The sequence below is a fragment of the Myotis myotis genome, unplaced genomic scaffold, assembly GCF_014108235.1.
Source record: "Myotis myotis isolate mMyoMyo1 unplaced genomic scaffold, mMyoMyo1.p scaffold_m19_p_1, whole genome shotgun sequence".
Lineage (NCBI taxonomy): Eukaryota > Metazoa > Chordata > Mammalia > Chiroptera > Vespertilionidae > Myotis > Myotis myotis.
In genome coordinates, this window is record NW_023416313.1 from 88184340 (window position 1) to 88212167 (window position 27828).

General features: G+C 42.5%; 2 protein-coding genes across 2 annotated transcripts in view; one reads left to right on the top strand and one right to left on the bottom strand.

The window, feature by feature from the left end:
- Window positions 1–9171: 9171 nt before the first annotated feature.
- Window positions 9172–27828, bottom strand: part of ARHGEF38 (Rho guanine nucleotide exchange factor 38) — a 148792-nt gene continuing 130135 nt past the window's right edge. The window contains exons 10-14 of the mRNA XM_036311425.1: window positions 24947–25258; window positions 20623–20766; window positions 19615–19813; window positions 19210–19469; window positions 9172–9577 (exon numbers count right to left, since the gene is read on the bottom strand). Coding sequence (XP_036167318.1) covers window positions 9392–9577; window positions 19210–19469; window positions 19615–19813; window positions 20623–20766; window positions 24947–25258 — 1101 coding nt within the window. The 3' untranslated portion in view covers window positions 9172–9391. The remainder of the gene's footprint in view (window positions 9578–19209; window positions 19470–19614; window positions 19814–20622; window positions 20767–24946; window positions 25259–27828) is intronic.
- Window positions 25560–26086, top strand: LOC118657462 (U1 small nuclear ribonucleoprotein C-like). Its single transcript, XM_036311539.1, has one exon. The coding sequence runs from the start codon at window positions 25576–25578 to the stop codon at window positions 26053–26055; it is 480 nt and encodes a 159-aa protein (XP_036167432.1). The 5' UTR covers window positions 25560–25575; the 3' UTR covers window positions 26056–26086.

Here is a 27828-nt window from a genome sequence, read left to right on the forward strand (position 1 = left end):
AGCATCCGTTTTGTACTCCCCAAATATATCATTTCATCCAAAACTGGAAGTCTAACAATTTCCACATTCACTAGACCAGTGGTTCTCAACCTTCTGGCCCTTTAAATACAGTTCCTCATGTTGTGACCCAACCATAAAATTATTTTCGTTGCTACTTCATAACTGTAATGTTGCTACTGTTATGAATCTTAATGTAAATATCTGATATGCAGGATGGTCTTAGGCGACCCCTGTGAAAGGGTCGTTTTACTGCCAAAGGGGTCGCGACCCACAGGTTGAGAACCGCTGCACTAGACTGTAAACTGGAAGTCCAATAAATTCCCATACCCCTTCCACCTTGATGTGTGCCACTAAATCTTCTCTCTATAGCCTCTAAGCTCAAATCCCCCTTAATCCCTACAACATGTTTATTCTAAAATATGTTAATAAATGATTTTTGTGAAGTTAAAGCTTAAAGCTTTTTAAATTGAGCTTGGTCTTTTTCTAAAAAAAGATTAAAACTACCTGTTAAGTAATGGGACTAAATTATTCATGGTAAATTAGAATTCAAGATTGAGATAATCCCATTACTTACAAAGTGGAGTAATCATCTATTTACATGTTTTAAATCTGCCTGCAGATGTTTTTGTTTTGAGAAACAGATTGCTGTTGATTAAATATCAATTTGGCATCAACCTCAAATTCTCTTTAGGGTCAAAAGACTAAAAAAATATATACCCCAATCATTATTTGTTTATAGTTTCAGGGTTAGTTTGGACTAAACTGAACAGAATGACCTAACACAAGCTCAGCTCAACAACTGTAACAGCTGATGTAACCCTGTTGCATACGGAACATTAAAGCAGTCATGCACACAGATTGCACATTGGCACTTGAAATGGAAAATTTTATCCCATGTGTGCTGGATAGACTTGAGAAGCAATTACCTTAATTTCTACAGTACTTCAGAGAGGACTTTATAAGACTTGTTTAAGAAGTCATTTTTTGTGTAGCATAGCTCTATGTGCATAGAAATGTATATTTTGGATCTGCACATATGTATAAGTATGCATACATCTAGTACTGTAAAATTCATTTTGCTATTTTTATACATGTATATTTGGTATAAGAGTTGTCTCCAAGTAGCTCTTAGACCTTGATTTTTCCATGTCACTAAGTTAGCAAGGCTTTTTAACTGAGGATGTGATGAAATGGCCAGCTTTATATTAATAGTATTTATCATTTATTTTGTTTTTCTTACTATTTAAGTTTTATGAGGGCAGGGATCTTGTTTGTCTTGCTCACCATGGTATTCCCACTACAGTTCTCAATAAGTATTTATTGGCTCAGTGAATGAATATACAAATGATTAGGTGAGCCAGCAAATAAGCTTTTAGTATTGTAAGTTCAAATCCCATTTTAGTAGAAATCTGTTCAGTATCACTTTTCTGTTTTGTGTATTGTGCTTATTGAAGAATATTTAATCATATATTTTAGTGACTTAAAATAGGAAAGGAAAACATTGAAAGAATACTAGTTAAAAGTCTCGAGACCAGGTTTTGAATCCCTGTCCCTCCATGTATTAGTGCCGGGAGCCGGTCCATCCTTGCTGTTTCAAGGGACCTGGCATATATGGCATACTGTTCTTAATATGTTTGCTCACCTTCTTGGCACTATGTGTTTTAACCAAGGTCTCTGAGAAAGGTTGTTTCCCCAGGTAGGGATTTTCCCTTGAAGTTAGGGAGGGAATAAAACCTCTTAACTAGTGCCAGGTGGGTAATTAATCACTTTAACTACGAACAATCATGCTTAAGCTACATAATCTTTACTCCCTGGAATGGAGATAAGAAACGCCCTAACCTTTGTAATAGAGATTGATAGGATTGAATCAACTGGTATAAATACAGATGTAATAAGACAGCAAGAGACAGAACTTAGAACACAGAACTTAGAACACAGAACTTAGAACACAGAACTTAGAACACAGAACTTAGAATACGGAACCAAGAGAGATGGAACCTAGGCACAGAACCTACACAGAACGTTCTCTAGAGACAGAAGAACTTCGCTGGAGAGAACATGGCAAAAGTTCCTGGACAGAAACTGGCCTCAGAACCTAGAGACAGAACCTAGCGAGAGAACATGGCAAAAGATCCTGGACTGAACCTGACTACAGAAATTGGCAAGAGAACCTGACTAGAACCTGGTGACTGAACCTGGCTGGAGAACCTGGACAGAACCTGGCTGGAGAACCTAGCAAGGGAACATGGCTAATGAACCTGGCTGGAGAACCTGGACAGACCCTGGCAGGAGATCCTAAGCAGAACCTCTCTGGAGATCCAGACCAGAACTTGGCTGGAGATCCTGGCTAGCCTGCTGATCAACTGAACGCTGTCTCCATGTCATTCCTTCTTCGCCGACTCCGTCCACACCTTTGGGGACCCCTGGACCCGCTGGGGCTGGACCCCGGCATCTTAGCTGTGTGAAACTCTGTTTTCTCCTCTGTAAAAATAGATAATTATTAGTGAGATAAAATTGAAGGCATCTAATGTTCAAAGGTTAGGTAATTCTGACTTAACAAAGATGTACTAGTACTGTTAGTAACTGATATTATAACTTACTAGAGGCCCGGTGCACAAAAATTTGTGCACTCGGGGGGGGGAGGGGATCCCTCAGCTCTGCCTATGCCCTCTTGCAGTCTGGGACCCCTTGGAGGATGTCCACCTGCTGGCTCAGGACTGCTCCCTGGGGGATTGGGCCCAAGCTGGCAGTCAGACATCCCTCTGGCAGCCCGGCAGCCCTTGGGGGATGTCCACTTGCCAGCGGGGAACAGGCCTAAGCTGCAGTCGGACATCCTTAGTGCTGCTGAGGAGGCGGGAGAGGCTCCCACCACCACCGCTGTGCTGGTAGCCATCAGCCTGGCTTGTGGCTGAGCAGAGCTCCCCCATGTGGGAGTGCACTGACCACCAGGGGGCAGCTCCTGCATTGAACATCTGCCCCCTGGTGGTCAGTGTGTGTCATAGTGACCAGTCATTCCCAGTCCTTCTGCTGTTAGGGTCAGTTTGCATATTACCCTTTTACTATATAGGATACCTGGTGCACGTATGGGGGCCGGCTGGTTTGCCCTGAAGGGTGTCCTGGATCAGGGTGGGGGTCCCACTGGGGTGCCTGGCTAGCCTGGGTGAGGGGCTGATGGGTGTTTGCAGGCTGGTCACACCCCCTTTAGGGTGGGGGTCCCCACTGGGGTGCCTGGCCAACCTGGGTGAGGGGCTGATGGCTGTTTGCAGGCTGGTCAAGCCCCCCCGCCCCCAGTGGGGACCCTCACCCCATGGAGGTTTGGCCAACCTGGGTGAGGGGCTGATGGCTGTTTTCAGGCTGGCCACACCCCCTTTAGGTTGGGGGGGGCCCCACTGCGGTGCCTGGCCAGTCTCGGTGAGGGGCTGAGAGCCATTTTCAGGCTGGCCAAGTCCCCCGGCTATGGAAGCTCCCAGCCTCTCCTTTTTTTCTTTTTTTTTTCTTTTTTATTCTGGGATTTATTTACCTTCTATAATTGAAACTTTGTAGCCTTGAGAGGAGCTATGAGCCGGCCAGAGCAGGCAGGAGGGAAGCCTCCTGCTTGCTCCAGCTCCGTGGCCACGGCCAGCTGAAAGCAGGTATCTGGGGTTTATTTACCTCCTATAATTGAAACTTTGTTGCTTTGAGTGGAGCTCAGAGCCTGCTTCGGCAAGCGGGAAGCTTAGCTTTCTCCATCACTGGGGTAACCAAGCCTCCTGCTTGCTCCAGCTCCATGGCTGCCGGCCGCCATCTTTGTTGGGTTAATTTGCATATAGTCGCTCTGGTTGGCTGGTGGGCGTGGCTTAAGGTGTAGCAAAGGTATGGTCAATTTGCATGTTTGTCTTTTATTAATGTAGACTAGAGGCCTGGTGCATGAAATTTGTGCGGGGGAGGGGGATCCCTCAGCCCGGCCTGTACCCTCTTCAATCTGGGACCCCTCAGGTGATGCCCAACTGCCTCTTGCAATCCGGGACCGCTGGCTCCTAACCACTCGCCTGCCTCCCTGCCTGATTGCCCCTAACTGCTCCCCTACAGGCCTGATCGCCCCTAACTGCTCCCCTGCTGGCCTGATTGCCCCTAACCACCTCTGCCTTGCCCTGCACCTGAGACATAGGATTCCCTCCCTCTGGCTGGCTGCGGGCACCGAGGACCCGGGCCAGCTTCACCGGGCTGGCTATAGCCACAGGGGATCATGGGTGGGTGGCTTGCATAGGCAGCAGCTGCAGGCACTGGCACCTGGGACCATGGGGCAGGTGGCTTGTCCTTCTCCCAGGCCACATCCACAGGTGCTGGCACCAGGACCTTAAGGACTGCGGGACAGGCATATTGTCCCTCTCCCGGCTGCAGGTGCAGATGCTGGCGCCCAGGACTGCGAGGCAGGTGGTTTGTCCCTCTCCCAGGCCTGGCTGGTCCCCATAGTTACAATAAACAGGATTTAAACAAAGTGGGGGTTTTTTTTTGCTATCTTAGAAGATAAAGATTTCCTCTCTTAATTCACATGAATTTAAGAGATTTTTACAGTGGACAAAAGGAAGCTTATGGGAAAAGTGAAAAGTTTTAATTTCCACACTTGAATAGTGAAAAGTACTAGTATAACTTGTGTAACTCATCTGAACTATTCATCACAGATAGTGACTGGCACTTAAATGGTCATCTGTAAATGTCCAAATTATATTTTAGACAAAATATGGACTATGCCAGCACTTACAGTATTTTATGCAGTGCTGCATTTATATAGTTAACAATGTGCATTATATCTCTTCTGCACAACAGAACCTTCATAGAATTGTTTTATACTAATGAATACTAAAACAAGATATTCTGAAATATAAGGAATGTCCAAATAGTGGCTTTGTGATTTTTTTCCCCCCATGTTTTAAGCACCCATGGTAATTTTGTATTACTGGGATTTTTATAATTTCTAAACTTTATTATATATACATATTAATTTAAATCATGTATTTAAAAGTAAATACTAAATAAAATGTATGTATACACTTATTTGTTTTACAAAGAAAAATAGCCACAAAAATTTTTCCTTTGTTCTTGGCAAAAAATACCTATTTCAGAGAATACTGTACAATAACATTTAATTTTAAAAATGTAAATAATTACATTAGCATTTCTCACCAACAACTTTATTTATGAAGACTTTTGAAAACTTATACACACCTTAACTATCTTGGGATTTTATTTCCCTTGGGCCCAGTGAAATAATGTCTGGCCTTAAAATTACAGTGACTTGATCTTAAACAATATACTAAAATAATGAGATTATTGTATAATGTAAAAATATTTTTTTAAATAAAGCCTAAATGGCAAATTAAATGTAGGTTGTGGTTTTAAAATAGCAACAACATAGTTTACAGTAATATACGTTCAGCACCAGAGTGGGGGACTGCATGCAGTAGGTGCTTCATTACAACTCTTGCTCAGCCGCTGATGGAAGCTATGATTTTAACGGTGTGGCTCCTTCATAGGTCAGACAGGAAGCATCAGTCCTAGGCCCACACGAATGGATAAAGCTTCTCGTATACATCTAGTCCAGTGGTTCTCAACCTTCCTAATGCCGCAACCCTTTAATACAGTTCCTCATGTTGTGGTGACCCCCAACCATAAAATTATTTTCGTTGCTACTTCATAACTGTAATTTTGCTACTGTTATGAATCATAATGTAAATATCTGATATGCAGGATGTATTTTCATTGTTACAAATTGAACATAATCAAAGCATAGTGATTCACCACAAAAACAATATGTAATTATATCTGTGTTTTCCGATGGTCTTAGGCGACCCCTGTGAAAGGGTCGTTCGACCCCCAAAGGGGTCGCGACCCACAGGTTGAGAACCACTGATCTAGTCAGTACTTCAGCCAGAAAAGCAAATAAATGTGCTACTCTAGTTATGTAATTCTGCACTGGGGGAAGGGAGGAGTATTAAGGTCACAATTTAAATCATATTTACATATAAATATAAATATATATACATACATACATATATATAAATTGTAAATATATATGTAAAATTTCCCCACTATCTTGGTTTCAGAGTATGTTCATAGTTTCCACAAGTAGCAAATTTGGATTTCCTTTTGCTTTACCCTAGGGCAGTGATGGTGAACCTTTTGAGCTCAGTGTGTCAGCATTTTGAAAAACCCTAACTTAACTCTGGTGCCGTGTCACATATAGAAATTTTTTGATCTTTGCAACCATAGTAAAACAAAGACTTATATTTTTGATATTTATTTTATATATTTAAATGCCATTTAACAAAGAAAAATCAACCAAAAAAATGAGTTCGCGTGTCACCTCTGACACGCGTGTCATAGGTTCCCATCACTGCCCTAGGGCCTAGGCAAACTGGAATTTACCAATATGTTATTATTGGGTACAAAGAACCATTTCAAAGACATAAAATGTTTCTGTACATTTAAAAAAGAGAGTCTTCTTTTGGTACCCAACTCAAAACAAGAAAATAGTTCATGCAAAAATGAGTTACCAGTAGAACCTTATAAAACCATATACAGATTAAGAATTTTAACAACAATATTCCCTCTTATCCAGTTTCATTTGCCCAGAGTCAATCACAGTCCAAAAATATTAAATAGAAAATTCCAGAAATAAACAATTGACAAGTTATAAATCGTGCTCCATTCTAAGTAGTGTGATGAAATCTCATGTCATCCAGCTCCATCCTGCCTGGGATGGGAATCACCCCTCTGTCTAGCATATTCACGTTGTTATTCTACCTACCTATTAGTCACTCGGTAGTCTTCTAGGTTATCAGATCGACTGTTGGTATCCCAGTGCTTACAGTAGCCTAATGCTATACCACAATACCTATAATGTCACCCATTCGCCTCACTTCATCTCATCAGTGTATAATCTTACATTGTATAATCTTACATCAATAGAAGGGTGAATACAGTAGAATAAGATATTTTGAAAGCGAGACTACATTCACATAATATTACAGTATCGTGTTATAATTGTTCTATTTTATTATTGGTTATTGTTTTAATCTCTTACGGTGACTAATTTATAAAGCAAATTTGATTATATGTATGTATGTATAGGAGAAAACATAGTATATATAGGGCAGGTGTGGGAAATGTTTGTCCTCCAGGATCCATAAGGCCCATGAAATCATTTGGTCTGTCCCTGCCCCAAAGCATAAGGGGTGAGTTAATTAAATGTTTAAGCAAATATACCAAGCTAATTTTTGAGTTGATAATTTTGTATGGCCTATGAGTGATGTTATAAATATCCAAATGGTGCCTGGCAGAAAAAAGGTTCCCCACCCCTGATATAGGGTTTCGTACCATCTGAGGTCTTAGGCATCCACTGGGGTCTTATAAGATACTAGAGGCCGATGCACGAAAAGTCATGTACTGGGGAGTGATCTCTCAGCCTGGCCTGCTCCTCTCATAGTCCAGGAGCCCTCAGGGGATGGCCTCCCTCCGCAGGAGGCAACCAGGTTAATCCGGGAAGGCACCGCCCCCATCACCCCAATACTGCTGCTGCCACTGCTGGCCACAGCGGCTGCAAGGCCAGAGCCCTGGGCCTCACAGCTGCCTGAGCCCATGGCTGCCTGAGCCCACAGCTGCCATGACCCCCAGGCCTCGCAGCTACTGTGGCTTTGTCCAGATGGACATCTGGATGGACGTCCGGAAGACGTCTGTCCTAATTAGCATGTTACCCTTTTATTAGTATAGATTCCATGCAGATAATAAGGGGCTACTTTTCATACAATGTGAAAATTTCTGTCATGTAAATGTCTTAATATCTATAGATGTACATATATGTACATATATGTAAGTAAAAGTCAGCAACCCTTTGAAAAGCAGCACTTTCATTTTGTTATTTGTATTCCTCAGGAATAGACATAACTGTACATTATACAGATCAAATCTTTTAAAGTAATTTTAATCTTTAAGTTTGATGTCATATTAGCACATTTTATGCGGACAATGAAAGTCCACCTTATTTTGGTTCTTAAAGGAAACCACTAAGTCAAATTTAATTTAATGTTGTTTTCTGTTCCATAGGAGCATCTTTAGTTCAATAAAATATCTTGACAAACTATGCCTGAGATCTTAGGGGACTGTTCTGGGCTAATCCTAAAGTTCAGTGTTCTAGGACATTGTGTTACAGCAGACGTTAACCTCAGTGCCTGCCTTGTCTAAGTACAAATTGGCAACCAAAACTATTTGCATCTTGGCTCAGAACATGGAACACACATTCCCCATTCATCATCCAAATAACTGAGTGATCCAAAAATATTTTCTCATTAAAATATCATTAGTAAACATGTAGGAAAGCTTTTAAACAATTGTTCTTTCAAAAGTGTTTAAGCAAAACAGTAAAAATAAATAACCTAGATATGTCATTTTCTCTAGGCTAGTATGGAAGTTCTTGTAGCCCTTGCTTGATTTTGAAAAACTCCTCAATACTTAAATACGGACCTGAGAGGAAAATGGGCCTCATCAATGCCCATTATTTGCATCACTGAGTGTTTTGTGATAGCAAATGTCTACACTCCTAGAGGGTTAGGATAGTGTAGTGCAGTGTGAACCCCAGAACCAGACCTAGGTTTGAGGCCCCACCCTACCACTTACTAGCAATGTGAATTGGGCTAAAGTCACCTCTTTGGGCCACAGTTTCCTCACAATGTTGTATCAAATAGGTTACCACATATAAAGCATTTAGGACAATGTCTGGCATTTGGTATTCATTCAGTAAATATTATCATGTTATGTTATTCAATTTTTTTTCATTTAAAACTTAAAGAGAGGCCCCACATCAGACTTCTAGTTGCTGTTAATTATCAATTCTTATTTTTATGTATTTAGTGTACTCCCTGGTTGATGTATATATATATGTGTATAATCTATACCATGTAGTACATATATGTATATGTAAACCATATAATGAATATGGTATACTAGAGGCCCAGGACATGGAATTCATGCATGGGTAGGGTCCCTAGAGGCTGCCGGCTGCTGGCCGGGGCCTCCCTTCCCCTGGATGCTTGCCTGCCGCCACTCGCCGGGGCCTCCCTTCCTGCAGTTAGCCAGCCAGCCACGCCCCCTGGTTGAACTCCCATTTGAACTCCTGGTCGAATTCCCAATTGAGGTGACAATTTGCATATTAGGCTTTTATTATATAGGATATGTGTGTGTAAGGATGTGCAACAAAGAGACGTGAAAAACAACATTTTTGAGGTGAAATACATAATACAGAAAAATAAAGTACAGTAAGTTGAAAAAAACTTTGTCCTTAGAGTCAACCTTTCATGATGGTAAAGAACACATTCAGAATATCTTCACTTTTAAGTAAGCCAGAAGTCTGATTTTCTTAAGCATAAGTCATCTTTCCAAGGTAGTTAGCTGGCACATATCCTTTCTGCCCTCGAGCTTCAGCTAACCACCACTCTTTATTGCCACTTAGATCACAAAATCTAAGTATATGAACTCTTTGGTATTCCTGAAGGCTGAGTTCACAATTACTCCGTGCTTCAAAGGCATGAACTGCATAGAAAATCTAGACAAAGAAGCAAATGACATTAATTAGAAACAGAATCTAAAAGTGTTAATAAATGTTAATAAAGATTGCCAACCTTTTAGAAGGAATGCTAGTTTTCTTATTTTCCCAAAATGATATTTCCTCAATTCCCGCTGGGTGTATTTTGCTTAAGTGTAGTCCAGATATGAATATAGCGAAATCGGCATTCTTATTGTTCTGTTGGGAGGAGTCTGAACTCTACTTGAAGGCAATTTGGCAGCTTCTGTTTAAAATTTTTTAAAATATTCGTTTTAAAAAATAATAGCTCTAAGAATCTCTGCTACAGAATAGAAACATTGACAGATTTTTACACAATAATGTTATTGCAATACCCATTTATAAGGTGAAAAGTGGGAGAAGAGTGAACACTGAAGATTCAGCAAGAGAATAAATCCTAGACCATACACTAAAGAAGTCAGTAGTCATTACAAGTGACTAATAATATGGAAAAATCATCATAAAATAGTAAGCAAAAAGGACATAAAATCAGATGTACAATATAAGCCTAATATTGTTAGATTCTTTGGTAGAGTTAGAGGTGATTTTCACTTCCCCTTGTTTCCTTATTTTCTAAACCTATATAATGACAATGTAATAAACTTATAATATTTAAAATAGTTAAATTACCTAGAAGAAACTAGTAAAACACATTTCCATCAAAAGAAATTTTCTCCAGCCTCGAAAGAATACTTCGCAATTAGTAGCTGCATAAGAAGCCACTAAGTAAATGTTAAGTCCCTCTTCCACTAAAATCATAAAACTGTTAATAAAAATGTTTTCTGTTTTGGCATAAAATTAAACAATCAACTAATAACATGTATTCATTCATTTCATCAGAATGTATTAAGTACCTATTAAGCACCAGATATTATATTATCATAGAACTTGTAACCCAGCTAGGCGGGAAAATTAAAAAAAAGAAAAGAAAAGAAAAGAAAGGCATGGGGGGGCGGGGCAGGAGGTGGAAGAGAGCATAGAAGGGATAAATGGTGGAGAGAGAGAGAGAGAGAGAGAGAGAGAGAGAGAGAGAGAGAGAGAGGAGAGAGAAGGGAGGAAGGGAGGAAGACAAAACAAGAAAACGCCTTATGCCGAAACCGGTTTGGCTCAGTGGATAGAGCGTCGGCCTGCGGACTGAAAGGTCCCAGGTTCGATTCCGGTCAAGGGCATGTACCTGGGTTGTGGGCACATCCCCAGTGGGAGGTGTGCAGAAGGCAGCTGATCGATGTTTCTCTCTCATCGATGTTTCTAACTCTCTATCTCTCTCCCTTCCTCTCTGTAAAAAATCAATAAAATATATTTAAAAAAAAGAAAAAGAAAAAGAAAACGCCCTATGCATGCAGGTGATATATCAGCTCACTGTGAGCTGGTTTTTGGAATAAGTAATCTTTTATAGGTGATACAGGGGTGGATATATCGTATTCAAAGGTATATGAAAACAGTATATGAGAACGACAAGCAGGTTAACTTGCTCAAAATTGAGGGTCAATGTAAAATGGAACTATTAGAAATAAGGTGACTTGTTGAGCAGGGAGAGACTGGGCAATATGGGGAGGGGACTGTAGTTAGAATTACAGTTGGTTTTTGAATCTTAAACTATTATTTAACTTTCGGTAAGATTCTGATAGCATTGATTTGTGTACCATCTCAACAACTCAGCATGAGTCCACCTTGAGGAAAGGCAGCCCATTTTCTCCATTGAGCACGTCAGAGTAGACAGTAGTAATTCAAATATATGTTGATTTGACTTGAAAGTAACCTGAAAGGCTTGGATATCATACAAGAACATATAAAAGATCATCTTGCATCATGCGAGATACAAGGCAGATTGTTGGGCATGGATTATTTTGTAATTTAAAAAGTAAAGAAAACAGCCTGGCTGGTGTGGCTCGGTGGTTGAGCATCGACCTATGAACCAGGAGGTCACAGTTTGATTCCAGGTCAGAGCACATGCCCTGATTGCGGGCTGAATCCCCAGTGGGGGGCATGCAGGAGGCAGCTGATCAATGATTCTCTCTCATTGTTGTTTCTTTCTCTCTCTCCCACTCCCTTCCTCTCTGAAATAAATTTTAAAAAACATTTTTTTAAAGTGAAGGAAACAAAAAGGGAGGTACCATAAAATCTTGAGCAGTGGAATAGCAGCAATAATAACTACCTTTTATAGCACTCGTGACAATTTACATGTCAAATGTGCTTTATCCTCAACAGCCCTGTGAACTGTGATTTGGAGAAGTAGCAACATGCTCTCAATCACAGAGCTAGTGGGTGCTGCTAGGACCACATCCTCTAACTCCTGTGCTTGGTCCAGGTCTCATAATACTTTAGGAGCTGAACTCTTGTTCTAGAAAAGGTGTGCAGAGTGTATTCTTGCAGAAAGGGATTGGGCTCTCTAATATGTTGCTGCTCTGTTGGTTTTGTGTGTGTGTGTGTGTGGGGGGGGGTATTGTTTAAAGTATTACATATGTCTCCTTTTCCCCTGATTGACCCCCACCACCACTCCCCTGCCCCAGGACAAGCCCCCACCACCCCAGTGTCTGTGTCCATTGGTATTGCTCTGTATTTGTTGTTGTTTAGAAAGTAAAGACCCTGAATAGATCCTCCAGAGCTAGTGGAGGACTTGGCTTGCAGAAGCATTCAGGAATATGATGTACCATAGCACAGCTCCTGAGAAATAATCTGTAACAGCCCACATGGGCAGTTGCTAGCCACCTTTTGTAATTTTTATACATAATATATGCATTTTACCAATGCAGCTATAGATTTTTTTTTTTTTAGCAAGTCGAGTCACCTACTAGTATATTATTCCTAAATACAGTTTACCCTTGAGTAATGTGGGGCGGGGGGGGGGGGGGGTTACAGCACTGACCCCCTCCTCCTGCAGCTGAAAACCCACGTATAATTTTTAACACCCCTCCTGAAACTTAATTACAGCAGTCCTCAAGTTACGGTTACGCTGGACTCGACGTACATCGTTTCGTGGTTACGTTGCCATCTCCCAATTATTTATAAAAAAAAAAGTTCCATCATTTCAACATATGTACATATGTGCTTTATGTTTTTTATTATTTCTTTACCACAAGTAAAGGTCAGGAATTGTTATCTTTCTTTTAATTTGTTTTTTTACTGTTTCACTTCATTACTGTTGTGTATGTGCTCCATGTGAGTGACGTAGGTGCTTACGTAGGTGGGTTCTGACTTACGGTGAAAATCACGTTATGTCTCACGCAGTAGGAACGGATCTCCGACGTAACCCGAGGACCTACTGTACTGATAGCCTTCTGTTGATTGGAACCTTTAACATAAAGCTGATTAACGAATATTTTGTATGTTATATGTATTATGTGCCTCATTCTTATCAAAAAGGAATCTAGAGAAAAGAAAATGTTAAGAAAATCATAGGGCATATAAGTGCACCTACACATTTTAAATGTGTTGTTCAAGGATCGACTGTATCTGTGCTCACCTTTCATTTTAGCACATGTTTTTTTAATGGGAGTATATAAAATTTTCCACATTGATCTGTTTGGTCTGAAATTGTAACAGCTTATATTTTAAACACTAAATATTGATTCTCATGAAACTAAATTTTAAAGTGCAAAATTATAACATATACTTTCAATAATTTAGATGATCATGGTCCAAAATTAAATAGGATGAGCAGTTTTCAGTTTTTATATATGTTTATGCCCCCCATTTAACATAAGATAGATCTTCAAAATGGAAATAAGTCTACTTTTAAAGAGACAATAGTTCATAACATTGGACTACAAGTTAGAAGTTTTCAACCTGTTATAGATTCAAAGTTAAAGACTTTCTTATATTTAAGATAGTTTAATAATTCTAGTCTGTATCTTTCTTTCAATGTTAACATGTTTTCATCTAGACACATTACAATTTACGTCATAATCATCTGAATCTTTTTCCTTGGCATTTCTTTCATTTTATTTTTCCCATCACCATTTATCCCCTCCATGCCCTCTTCCAGCTCCACCTCTGCCTGCCGCAATCACCACACTGTTGTCCATGTCCCTTGGAATTTCTTAAAATAATATCTTGTTGTTGGCTTCTTTTTAAAGCCCTGGCTCATTTTATGTACAATATTCTATGAATGTAATCCAGTTGTCCACAGCATTTGCTTTTTTAATAATACTCTGTATTAAAAAAAATAATAATAATAATACTCTGTATTACTGTATTATGGACTCATACCCAATTTATTACCCACTGTTTATAACCACCAGATCATTCCCAGTTCAGCATTTCCTTATTCTATATTAGTGCATTTAATTATTCCTTCCTTAGTGAGCCACGTTACTGGTCTTCACTGAATCTCATTTTTTTTTTCTTTTATCCCAGTTCTTCAATTAGCAACAACAAAAATCATAATATATTTTAATAAGGCTTTCCAAAACTAAAAAAAACAACTATAAACCAGTATTTACAGTATTATAGTATAGTAGAGGCCCGGTGTACAAAATTTGTGCACGAGGGGGGTACCCTCAGCCCAGCCTGCACCCTCTCCAATCCAGGACCCCTGGGACATCCATCTCACAATCCTGGACCGCTGGCTCCTAACCGCTCACATGCCTGCCGGCCTGATCATCCCTAACCACCTTTGCCTGCTGGCCTGATTGCCCCCAACTGCTTCCCCCGCAGGTCTGGTCGCCCCTTATTGCCTCCCCTGCTGGCCTGGTTGCCCCTAACTGTCCCCCCCCCCCCCCCCCCCGGCCTGGTTGCCCTCAGCTTCCCACCCTGCCAGCCTGGTCACCGCTCAATGTTCTCCCGCTGGCCTGGTACCCCCCAACTGCTCTCCTCTGCTGGCCTGGTCACCCCAAATACCCCCTTCTGCCAGCTTGGTTGCCCCCAACTGCCCCGCCCCCTCCAGCCTGGTCACCTTTGACTGCCTCCCCTGCCAGCCTGGTCACCCCACACAGCCTGCTGTTCAGTCATTTGGTCACCCCTCACTGCCCGCCCTGCCGACCTGGTCACCCCATGCAGCCTGCTGTTCAGTCGACCGGTTGTTTTGGTCATCACGGTCACTGCCTTTTTATATATATAGATACAGCTCAGGAAGCCAAAATAGTTATTTCACATTTTTAAATATGCTCATTTTTCTTTCTTACCCTGCAGGACAAGCTTTCGTGTACTTTAGTTAACAATCCTATATTATAAAAGGCTAATATGCAAATAGACTGAATGGCGGAACAACCAAAAATCCGAACAACTGGTCGCTATGATGTGCGCTGACCACCAGGGGCATGATCGGAACATAGCAGGCATCATCAGCAGGCAGCAGAGCGCGGAACATGGCAGGCATTGGCCATGGCAGGATGGTGGAGCAGGTGAGTGGGGGCACCAGACCAAGGCGGGGTGCTGGTTGCTGTCATAGGGGCAAGCCTCTGGTGGTTAATGGAAATTTTTGCTCCCTCACACTGCAGTCCCACCTGGTGCTCCCACCTGCTGCTGGTGCCAGCCCTGCTTGTACCCTCTGCCGGTACTGGAGCTGCTGCTCGCACCCGCTGCCAGTGCCTGGCACTGGCCCCGATCGCTCATCACCATCAGTGGGTGTGAGCGGCAGCTACTGGCCCCGATCACCTCTCAGGGCTTCTCTACCTCCCCCTGCTCCTGAGGGACAATCGGGGCCGGCAGCCACCTCTCGCACCTGCTGCTGGCACCAGAGACGCTGCTTGAACCCAGTGACAGCACTGGCCCCAATCACTCCATGCTGTCAGTGGGTGTGAGCGGGGCTGGCGCCGTCAGTGCATGGGAGTGGCAGCTGGAGTGGAGCTGCCAGCAGACAGGGGACCAGGAGGCCGTGGTGGGAGGGGTTGGGCGGGGGTGTGGAGAATGAGCCGAGAACTGCCCCTGTGCCCACTGCAGCCTTGTGGCCCACAGTTCCTTTCAAGGCACCCGAAATCATGCACTGGCCCCCTAGTTATGTATGATTATTACACAAGTAATTTTTATTAATAAAAAACAATTTTAAATAAAGGTAAGCAAAAAAGAAAAGAAATCATCCAACTGCTATTAATACCTTGCTTTCCTTGCTTGCATCCTGCCTTCCTTTCTTCGTCGTTTATCTTTTTTTCTACCTACCCACCTGAAGTGCTAATAAACTTACAATTAGAGTACACATAATTTTTTCAATCTGTTTTTTCACTTGAAAATATAGTAAAAAATCTTTTCATGTCATTAAAACTTTCTAAAGCGTCATTTTAACAACTACTTAAATACATTAAGCTCCAGCCTGCTGACTTTTGAAGCATTTCCTAAACAATAATATACTACATATATAGCATTATTATTATTATTATAAGTAGTTGAAAATGTAAGGATAGAGGGCCAGACAATGAATTTAGAATTAGCAGCAAAAACAACTAACTTCTAATAAGTCAAAAATTACATCCTCAGCATAATATATGTGGGGGGGGGGGGGGAAGTGCACTTATTCTCAGACATTGAAATTCCCACCAAAATTGGATTTTAGCTATTATTTAAACCCAGTCCTTTTGAGAAGTACCAAAGATTGCATCACAATAGTCCGGCATCCTGCTTGCCACACAAGGCATCTTAGAGACTGTGGTAGTTGTGAATGTGATGGGCATTCCTGTGGTTATGTTATATGGAAGGGATTTTGCAGAAGTGCCTAATGAATTGACTTTGAGTTAGTCACAGCTTATTTTGAATAGCCTGAATTGATGAGAGATTGGAAACCAGAAAGATGCTCACCTGCTGGCCTTGAAGAAGCAGACAGCCATGCTGTGAGCCGCTTAGAGATCACCACATACACATTTCTGAGAGCAGCCTCTCAGTGCTGAGAGGCATCATGGCCCTTGGCTGATGACCAGCAAGGAAAGAGAGGCCTCAGTCCTACTGGCACTGAATTCACCCAACAACCACAAATGTGGAAGGGAACCTGAAGTTTCAAAAAGAGCACAGACCAGCCAAAGTCTAGGCTGCAGCTCTGTGAGATGCTAAGCAGAGCCCCCAGCTAAGCTGTGCCTGGATTCCTAACCATGGAAATGGTGAGCTAATAAATGTATGTTGTTTTAAGCTACCTATTTTGTGATAATTTGTTATGCATCATAGAAAATTAATATATATCATGCTGTTACTATTTGATGAGCAAAAGGGAGGAATACATTATAATGGGAAGGCATATTTTTTAATGCTTTTTTGCTTTTTGATATAGCATAAAGTAGAGAGCAAAGAAGAAGTTAAAAATTAAGTCCCTTACTATAAATCAATCCTACCAGTTTGTGAATATCCATTGGTTCATCCCCATTATTATATGTCTCTGGATCATAAATTAGGAGAGCTTCTAAAACATTCAGAGAAAGTCCCTGCTTTCTGCCTGTGGTGTGCATGTAAGATTCTGAATGAGTTGATACTGAGGCCCCAATATGTAGATTGACAATACTTCCTACTTACACCTGTTTAGTGTCTCGTCTAGAGGCATTCTCTTTCATTAACAAAAGTTTCTCATTATAGGTAGCAAGAATTTTCACCCTACCTTAAGACTCCTGAACCACTATAACCATTGTAGAAAATGCTGGAAGCTCTTTACCCAACAATTTTTTCTTGATTGGGTGGAAGAATTGATAAATATAAGTTAAGCTTTCAGAGCAATGGTTTCTACCTTTTTCAATAGAATTTCCCTTTGAAAATCCAGTGAAAGATATGGACTTCTTTTACCATAGTTACATACATAAGCAGGCAGTTTGGAACATATTTGAGAAAATTCATAAAACCTCCCAAATCCCATTCACAGAACCCTTTTATTCTTTGAGTTCTTCCAGGTTAAAAACAGCTTTGGTGTAAAAATCACACAGCCAATAAAGTCGTAAGTCAATCAGAACTTGCCTGTTTTGGACTGATTTTTAGGCCCCACTGAATCCCCTGAATATCAAATAGAGGCCAAGGCCACCCATCCATCTGTCTTTCTTGCCAGGATCCACTACAACCACCAATAAGGCTAGATTACAGCTGATAACCTCCCTTGACAATGTGCTGTTGCAATTCTGGAAGAGAGCAAGGGAAGTGTTGCTGCCATGGTATGAAAGGATAGGGAAAGAAATGCTGATCCCAAGTGTCATCCAATTAAGGCAGTACAGGTTTCAGTTGATATTCCTGATAATAAAATAAAATCAAGAACAAAAGTCTAGTCACACAAAAAATTGCCTTGTAGGTTACCTCAAATGTGCACATTACAATAAACAGTGTATTTTCACTGTTCACAAAGATGATGCAATTTACTCCCACTTTTCAATCACTTTATAAAATCAATTTATTAAAAAAGGAGGTAGATATTTAGCTGCTGTTGCCTAAGGTACATTGTTAAGTAAAAAAAGATTATTTAACACATGCATGTTTTCACTCATATAAATATGTGTTTGTATATGCACAAAGTCTGAAAAGATAATCTGAATATTGCCTCCGAATCAGAGTATAACTGGGGAAGGAATTAATATATATTATATATATATAATCTTTCTACTTTTTAAACTTTTCACAAATAGCATGTATTACCTTTATACAAAACAAAATCTATACTAATAAAAACCTAGGTGGTCCTCACACCCTCCTGCAACGCCCTCACATCATCACAAGATGGCCACCCTCACATCATCACAAGATGGCTGGCAGGGGAGGGCAGTTGGGGGCGATCAGGCTGGCAGGGGAGCAGTTAGGGGGTGATCAGGCTGGGAGGCAGAAGCAGTTAGGGACAATCAGGCAGGCAGGCAGGCAGACAAGTGATTAGGAGCCAGCAGTCCCGGATTGTGAGAGGGATGTCCCAGATTGGAGAGGATGCAGGTTGGGCTGAAGGATATCCCACCCCTCCACCCCCGCCCTGCACGAATTTTGTGCACTGGGCCTCTAGTTAATTAATAAAAAGCCACTAAAAAAAAGCAACTTAAAAAAAGAACCAGGTAATCGGGTAGTTGATCACCACTTGGGGATATAAAGTTAAATATATTAAAACTTTCTGAAGTAGAATAAAGGAACTCTACATTATAGTTAACTAACCATTTGCAAAAGAATCATCCCAATCGCCTTTGCATTGATGCACTGAGGGAAAAGTAGCTCTTAAAAAATGTCATTATATGTTATATGTCATTTTACAAGATTAAAAATGGCCAATTCATAGATAACTCAATGCAGATATTGCCCTCAGAAGAATTAGGAACAGTTTTCCAGAGGCTACTGATGGTGGCAATCTGTTCAGTAGGAGCTGTTTTCCTCTGATGGGGGGAGTATAAGAAGACCACCTTCACTCTATGTACATCACAACAGGGTAAAGGTAGCACCACTACTTACTGAGTGCCACTCCATGCCTGGTACTTTACACATCCACATTATCCCTGATCCTCACATCAACTCTGCCAAATAGGAATTAATGTCCTTATGCCTGCATTTGAGGGAACAGACTTAGAGAGGGAATTCCCTGCAAACACTTGCACAGAGAGTAAGCACTAATAGAGTTACTAACAGGTCTTGACGTCAAAGCTGATGCTCTTCCACCAAGTCTTACAATAAGAAAGAGCGCCATCAGTGAGAACATCTTTCATGATTTGAACAGCCACGTGTCTTTACATCAAGGTTGTAATTCTTACCTGCTCGTCTACCTCTTGAAAGCTGTCAACATCAGTGCCGTTTGTTTCAAACTTTCCACATGTGCCACTCAGAGAGGAGCTGCTGTCACTTATGCTACCTTCTGGGGTGCTTGTGACACTGTCCCTAGTTGGCCTCGAAGACACAAAGAGGCTGATGTTATCAAAGTCATCATCACAGGACCTGTTCTCAGCGCCCACCTTCTGCGCTTTGGCCGGATTGTAGGGTTTTAGGAAGGAAGAGTACACATATCCTTTAATAACTAGACAGGAGTAAAAAGAAAGAAGTAAAAAGGTCATTCGTATACAGTTTCCAAACATTCGTGTTTAGAGAAGCACACAGAGATTCCCGAAAGACTCAACCAGAGGAGAGGTGATAGTTCTGTGCATCTTAAGCAAATCACTTACTTCCTGTGTCAACAAGCCACCTGCTCGTACTCCCCAATGGATCTTTCTGCTCCATCACAGCCACCAACTCCCCTTCCAGAAGATTGATGTCATGTTCTTGTGTAGCATTGCATTTGCGCTTCGCTTGGTAGAGTTCCTCTGTAGTGTATGTGGACAGAAGCCTGGAGCGGTGAGTGTCAGTTTGACGTGGCACCTCTGGCTGGGAGAGGTAAGGAGGAATTCTGGTTTAGACAGCTGTGTTCTAAAATCCTCACTGGGTTGATAAACACTTGTCCTCTGGAATTTTTTAAAATGTTGAAGCCATACATGGATCTGGGATTATTTTAGTGCTGAGACATAGATTGGGCTATTATTGTGAAGTATCCAGCTGAGTTATACAGTGAAAAAATCTCTAGCTAGCACATGAGGGCAGTGTTGTAGAAAAGAAAGAAAATTCAAAGAAAATAAGAAGGCAGAGGTTCTAATCCCTCTCTTACGGTGAACGCATTTTTAGCTCTTTGTCACACTGTAGACATGTCCTTGCATATTAAGCACTTGATACATATTTAATTAAGTAAATTGTAGATGTGTATGTCTTTTTCTGGGAAATAATACCAGTAAACTAGGCAGAGATCAAGAGAACTAGCCCCATCCCAGCTCTGCCACTAAGTGACTTTGAAAAGGCCACTTCATCTCTCGATTCCTTATTTAGAAAAAGTGAAAGGTTTGAACTATACAATTTAGTTCTATAAAATTCTAATATTTATTCAACAGATACTTATAAAATATCTATCTTATATCAGACACCATTTTAGTTGCTTGGAATAAATACATCATGTACAAAACATAAAAATCTATACACTTAGAGTTCATAGTGTAGAGGGTAAAAAGAGACAAAAGTGTCTGCATAAAATAAGTAAATGACAGGATATTAGAATGAGATAAGTGATGTGGAAAATAATATAAATTGTGGTTTAAACAAGGAAAAGAAGTGATAGTCATCATTGGCATGAATGTTACCAAACTCACCGGAATTTGCACAGGCTTCTTCTTTTCAAAACTAAGTTTTCTCTCAATAAAGGTGGCACTGTTGTCCTTTATGAAATTCAGATTTTGAACCTCTTCTAGTACTCTGTTCTGCATTTCAGAGATGTTTGAAACCAACAATGGTACCTATAGGCAGAAATAAGATGACATTGTTCCAAGACAACTACTTAACCAATTAGGTACTGAGTTTAGTAGAGCTGTGAAGAACAGTTGAGAAAGTACAGGGGAGTTCCACAGTGAAAAATTAGGTCAACATTAGAATCAGAAAAAAAAAATGGCCTAATTTTCTATCTCCATAAATCCCATTAAAATGATAGGGATAATTTTTTTTAAAGAGATTCAAGCCTAATAAAAGGAGAACAGAAGAAAAAATAGCAATAAAGTTTTGAGGAAAAGGCTCAGGAATTGATGGCAGTAGTCACATTCAATGTGTTGGGTTGGATAGTGGGAAGTGGAAAGAGTCTACATGGTTTTAAAACAGATCAGCAAATATTTTGACATGCTTCCCATCAGGAGATGGAATCCATGTCCCCTCCCCTCAAAACTAGGTAGGCCTTTATGATCACCTCAATGAGTAGAATGTTGAAATGAATAGAATGATGGAAAAGATGCTGACTTTCAATATTTGGCTAAAAAAGACCATACAATGTCTACTGGGTTCTCTTGGGACACTCACTCTTGGGAGACTTTCATCACCATGGAAGTCCAGCTGTGCTATGCTACTATATGAAAAGACCATGTTGAAATGTCAGAGAGAAGAGTGACAGAGGGATCTTGAATATTTATAGTGGCACTATGCAGAATAGCCCAAAAGTGGAAATAACCCAAATGTTCAACTGATAAATGGTTAAATAAAATGTGACTTATCCATATTATGGAGTATTTGGGGGCAATACAAAAAATTAAGTACAGAAACACATTAAAACATGGATGGACCTTAAAAATATGCTGAATGTGAGAGCCAGTCACAAAAAAACCCCCAAAAACAAAAACCCACATATTGAATAATTCTGCTTATATCAAATGCCCATTTCTGTAGATACAGGAAAGAGATTGGTGGTCACCCAGGGCTGGGGAAGTTAGGGGGAAAGGTAGAGTCACCACTAATGGCTCAGAGTTTTTTTGGGGTGTGATGACAATGTTCTAAAATTGACTGTGGTGATGGTTGCACAACTCCTGTGAATATACCAAAAAAAAATATTGTATATTTTAAGTAGGTGGACTTTATGGTATGTCAATGATACCTCAATAAAGTTTTTAACCTCAAAACAGGGGGCTGGTACTATACTATTTTACAGCTATGCAGTAGACCAGTGTCCTAATCCTATCTAATAATAGACAAACATGGTAATTAATTGTACCTCCGACACGCTTCCCATTGGCTAATCAGGGCGATATGCAAATTAACTGCCAACCAAGATGGCGGCAAGCAGCCAGGCAGCTGAAGCGAACAGGAGGCTTATTTGCTCCAGTGATGGAGAAAGCCAAGGTTCCCCGCCTGCCGCTGCCGGCCTCTGAGCTGCACTCTAAGAAACAATGTTGCAATTATAGAAGCTAAACAAACCCAGAAACCTGCTTTCAGCCAGCTGGGCCTCAGAGCTGGAGCTGCAACAGTGTTTCAATTATAGAAGCCAAACAAACCCAGATACCTGCTTTCAGCAGCCGAGGTCTCAGAGCTGGAGCTGAGCCTCAGAGCTAAAGCCAGCTCTCAGTTCCAGTGACAGCCATAGAAGGTAAATAAATCCCAGAATAAAAAAAAAGAAAGAAAAAAAGGAGAGGTTGGGAGTGTCAGTCACCCACCAGCCTGAAAACGGCCCTCAGCCCCTCACCCAGACTGGCCAGGCACCCCAGTGGGGACCCCCACCCTGAAGGTGGTGCGACCAGCTGCAAACAGCCACCATCCCCTCATCCAGGCTGGCCAGGCACCCAAGCAGGACCCCCCACCCTGATCCAGAACACCCTTCAGGGCAAACCAGCTGGCCCCCACCCATGCACCAGGCCTCTATCCTATATAGTAAAAGGGTAATATGCAAACTGACCCTAACAGCAGAAGGACTGGGAATGACTGGTCACTATGACACACACTGACCACCAGGGGGCAGATGCTCAATGCAGGAGCTGCCCTCTGGTGGTCAGGGCACTCTCACATGGGAGGAGCTCTGCTCAGCCACAAGCCAGGCTGATGGCTGCCAGTACAGTGGTGGTAGTGGGAGCCTCTCCTGCCTCCTCAGCAGTGCTAAGGATGTCCAACTGCTCCCCGCTGGCAAGTGGACATCCCCCGAGGGCTGCCGGGCCTAAGCCAGCAGGTGGTCATCCCCTGAGGGGTCCCAGACTGCGAGAGGGCACAGGCTGGGCTGAGGGATCCCCCCTCCCCCCCGAGTGCACAAATTTTTGTGCACCGGGCCTCTAGTATATATATAAAAAGTCAGGTGCCATCACGACCAGATGGACGACCAAACAGCAGGCTAGGGAGTTGAGGGAGTGGGAGCTGTGGGCCCATGGCACAGCAGCGAGAGGAGGAAGCTGTGGGCCCAAATAACCAAAGGACCGGTCTGGCTCTCATGGCATAGCAGGGCAGGCTGTGGAGGCTGAGGAGCCTCGAGGGGCGGGGGGCTGTGAGCATGGAGCTTTGCAGGGCGGTGAGGCAGAGGAGTGTCATGGGGTGGGGGTGGTGGAGGCTGAGGCAGAGGAGCATGGTGGGGGCTGTGAGTATGGAGCTTCACAGGGAGGTGATTGAGGCGGCAGCTGAGGCCAAGGAGCCTTGCGGGGGGGGGGGGGGGGGCTATTAGCGTGGAGCTTCCTGGGGTGGCTGAGGTGGAGAAGCGTCATGGGGTGGGGGCGGTAGAGGCTGAGGCAGAGGAGCAGGGCAGGGGCTTTGAGTATGGAGCTTTGCAGGGAGGTGATTGAGGCGGTGGCTGAGGCCAAGGAGCCTCGCAGGATGGAGACTGTTAGCATTGAGCTTCCCGGGGTGACTAAGGTGGAGGAGAGTTGCAGCGGTGGCTGAGGCCAAGGAGCCTTGCAGGGCAGGGGCTGTGAGCGTGGAGGTTCATGGGGCAGAGGCCACGGAAGTGGAGGAGTGACGCTGGGCGGCGGACATGGCCCTGATTGCAGCTAGGCTTAGGGATCTTAACCACGCACGATTTAATCGTGTGCTGGGCCTCTAGTAAAACTATAAAAGGAATGAGGCAGCTCTCTGTGTGTGGACATGGATGCCTTCCAGGATGTTAAAAAGCAAGTTGCAAGGGGAGCGGGAGTGGGTGGGGAAAGGTCAATGGGGGGAAAAGGAGACATAAGTAATACTTTCAACAATAACTACTCATTTTTTAAAAAAAGCAAATTGCAGAAAGGCGCTATGACATGCTAGTTTTTGTAGGGAATAACAATATATATGCAAATGTACTTTTAATGACTCAAAGGAGCCCTAAGTGAATAAAGATAAACTAATAATCATGGGGTGGGAGCAGGAGGTGGGATGGTTAGGGGACAGGAGTGAGTGTGCAACTGCTTATATATTTTACATAGTTTTGCCTTTTGAACCATGTAAGTGTAACACCTGATTATTCAATATAATTTAATTCAAAGGATAAGTTAATTAGATGCCCAATAAAAAATAAAGTAGGGACAATTAATTTTCCTCCAAATGTCCATTAAATACCTCACCAGCTGAATGAGAACTAATACATGTGAAATTAAGGGCCAGGAAACCAAGTTGATTTTCTAGAGTTGATATTAAGATGCAAATATCTTTCTTCCTCTTCAGAAAATAGTCATAAAACCATATTCTAATGGAAGGCTAAATGAGATATACACACATATTTTCACACACACACACACACACACACACCCCAGTCTTCTCTTCTTTGGAGCAAAGCAAAATGAAGACTGGTTTAACAGTTATCCTACCTCTGTCATTCCACTGAGATGGCCTGCTTTTGGGTCTTCATCTTAGTCATGGGTAACACTGAAAAACTATTGCATGGGAAGGGAAGGCAAAATATGAACTGAGAAGCTACATCATAGCATCCGGCAGGTGGAGCGACATGGGTGTCACCTGCAATAGCGGAACGTGGGTTGGCATTTGAAAAGGAATCTCCAACACGAAAGCTGCACGTGTCTAAGTCATAGCAAACCCAAACCAGGAAACTCTCTTTCAGCTTCCTATGGAAAACCACACAGGCACGCACACGCATGCGCACACACTCGCACGCACCACACTGGTGCAAGCTATGGACAGGGCTGTTTTGCACGGACATTGTCTCCAATAGATGCCCAGACCAAGGTGGCCAGGTGCTGGTGCTGTGCTTACCGGCACCACTGTGGAATACAGCTGCTGCCTCATCAGCGTCAGGTCCCGGAGGAGGGTGATGAAACTGCACAGACAGTTCAACAGAATCTTGCGTGCGGCCTGGTTGAACACCTGGAGCTCCTCCACAAGCTGGGCGTTGAGGGCCTCGTACTCCTTTTTGGCCAAGTCTGACTCCTCCCCTGCTGCCCGCTGCAGGTAGCTGTTGTAGTCCAGCAGCTTATCATAGCGTTTCTGGATGAGTTTCTGAGGCCCTGGGAACAGGGACAGCAGGGCTGACAGGGGCGTCAGGACGAGCTTCTGTAAGTGAGCTGCCTGCGGAGAGAGGAAACAATCGGGTCATGGAGCAGCCAGCGCTGCTATCAATGGGCTTCCTTCCTCCCTGCAGGAGCAGGGAGACGGCCAGGTACCTAGCCAAGTTAAAGAAGGATTCAATCATTTTTCCGGCGTTGGGATCACCTCCTTCCACGCCTTCCCCTTCCCCCTCTTTCTAATCCCAGTGCCAGCACGTGGAGGGAGGGGGTGACCTCCAGCCTGTGACTGCCCAGACTGCATAAGTGATTCACCTGTCATTTTGCTGGCAATAAAAGAAAGAGGGTCTGGAACGGAGTGCCAACAGCCTGCAGAACAACATGCCGAAGTTTTATTGTGACTACTGCAATACATACCTCACCCATGACTCTCCATCTGAGAGAAAGACACACTGCAGTGGTAGGAAACACAACGAGAATGTGGAAGACTACTATCAGAAATGGATGGAAGAGCAGGCTCAGAGCCTGACTGACAAAACTACTGCAGCATTTCAGCAAGGAAAGATACCTCCTACTCCATTCTCAGCTCCCCCTCCTGCAGGGGCGATGATCCCACCTCCCCAGAGTCTTCCAGGTCTGTCTCTCCCCGGTATGATGCCAGCACCCCATATGGGGGGCCCTCCCATGATGCCAATGATGGGTCCTCCTCCTCCTGGGATGATGCCAGTGGGACCTGCTCCTGGAATGAGGCCTCCTATGGGAGGGGACATGTCAATGATGCCTGGGCCCCCAATGATGAGACCTCCCACCCGTCCCATGATGGTGCCCACTCGGCCCGGAATGACTCGACCAGACAGATAAGGAGAAAGGGGAGCCTCTTTCTATCAGGCTGTTCTACTCCACAGGAGATCGAGGTGCTGTGACTCTGGGTGCTTTCTAACAGCAGACAAGGAAAATTCACTCCCTCTTCCTAAGAGAGAATAGTTTTTGAGGGGAGTAGTGGGACCAAAAAAAGCAATTTTCATTTGTATTGTGAAATGTGAAAATAAAATTGTCAACTCTTTTCTTAAAAAAAAGGAAGAAAGAAAGAAAGAAAGAAAAAGAAAGAAAGAAAGAAAGAAAGAAAGAAAGAAAGAAAGAAAGTAAGTAAGTCTGTCTTAGAAGAGACATCTGACCTGATTTCCTGGCTACCCTGGTAGCTCATTTTGGTAGTGGAACTATATCCCCTAAACAGATAGTACCCCCTTGTTATAGGTATTTGCTCCACAGAGTTACTGCTTCCTCTTTAAATACACTGAAGGATTAAGCCAATGCTGATTCTGTGTCCTAAATTGTTACATTTTTAGGTCTGCATCATTGAAAATGAACTTCATATTAATGCCAAACCCCGTGCCAGACCATGAGCACCTATATTTAATTTCTTCTCTTTGAATTTTTTTCCTGCCCTTCTATTCTGAAGGGCACTTGTATCCTAGGTTTGCTGACCAGCCTTTACCATACATGCTTGGGTTATGAGATTATGTTATGGCAATTTGGAAGCAGGTTTCCTTTTGTACCCCAAAATATGTCCTAGGGAATCAGACTGAGCAGCAGCTGCTATTAATTAACTTAAATGGCCACTGGTAACTTTGCCTGAACTCATGGGAAATCTAGGGGAGAGAAGAAACCAATCTTTATTGGCACTAGCAATAGCAAACCCAGATTAAATTTGATGTCTAATTTATAAAATATCCATATGTACCTGAGGACTGTTAAATGAGTACTTTGGCTAAGCAAATAATCTGTTTACTGTTCTGGGATGAATTGCTGTGTCTGTGATGTGAATGGACTCTATAGGTAGTCTACTTACAACTACTGCACTATAATTGCAATATATATGTTGTGTGACATAGACATGAGCCAATTCACTGTGCATGGGAATTGTAGTCAGAACAAATTAAGAATTAAATTTTACTTTAAGATTTTCTCCTATAAAAATGTGTAGATAAGTATCTCTCATGTTTAGATAAAAACAACTTCTGTGGTTTCAGATAAAATGTTTGATTTTTAAACAGAGTTCAAATATATGTTACCAATAAAAAGTTACTTTTATGTTGAGTTTTCTGATAATTATTTTAATTTATCCTAATTTATCATCTTGTGGTATTATGCAAAATAGGAATACCTTGTCTAATCTTCCTGTTGAATTCTGGAGCATTCCTTTATATATATATATATATATATATATATACACACACACACACACACACACACACACACACACACACACACGTGTATATATACACACATATATGTATATCCTATATAATAAAGAGGTAATATGCAAATTGAACATCATGCCCTCACAAGATGGCTGCCTATGACCAGGCCGTCAGGGGGGTTAGTGAGGGATGATCAAACAACTGAACAGCAGGCTGTGTGGGGCGACCAGGCTGGTGGGGGTGAGGGAGCAGTTAGGGGAAATCAGGCTGGCAGGCAGAGGCAGTTAGGGGTGATCAGGCTGTCAGGGGAGCCAGTTAGGGGCTATCAGGCAGGCAGGCAGGTGAGCAGTTAGGAGCCAGTGGTCTAGGATTATGAGAGGGATGTAAAACTGCTGGTTTAGGCCCGATCCCACAAGGGCAGTCAGACATCCCC

Excerpts from the sequence above, each read along its gene's own strand:
- LOC118657462 (XM_036311539.1), top strand. The coding sequence starts at position 25,576 with ATGCCGAAGTTTTATTGTGACTACTGCAATACATACCTCACCCATGAC.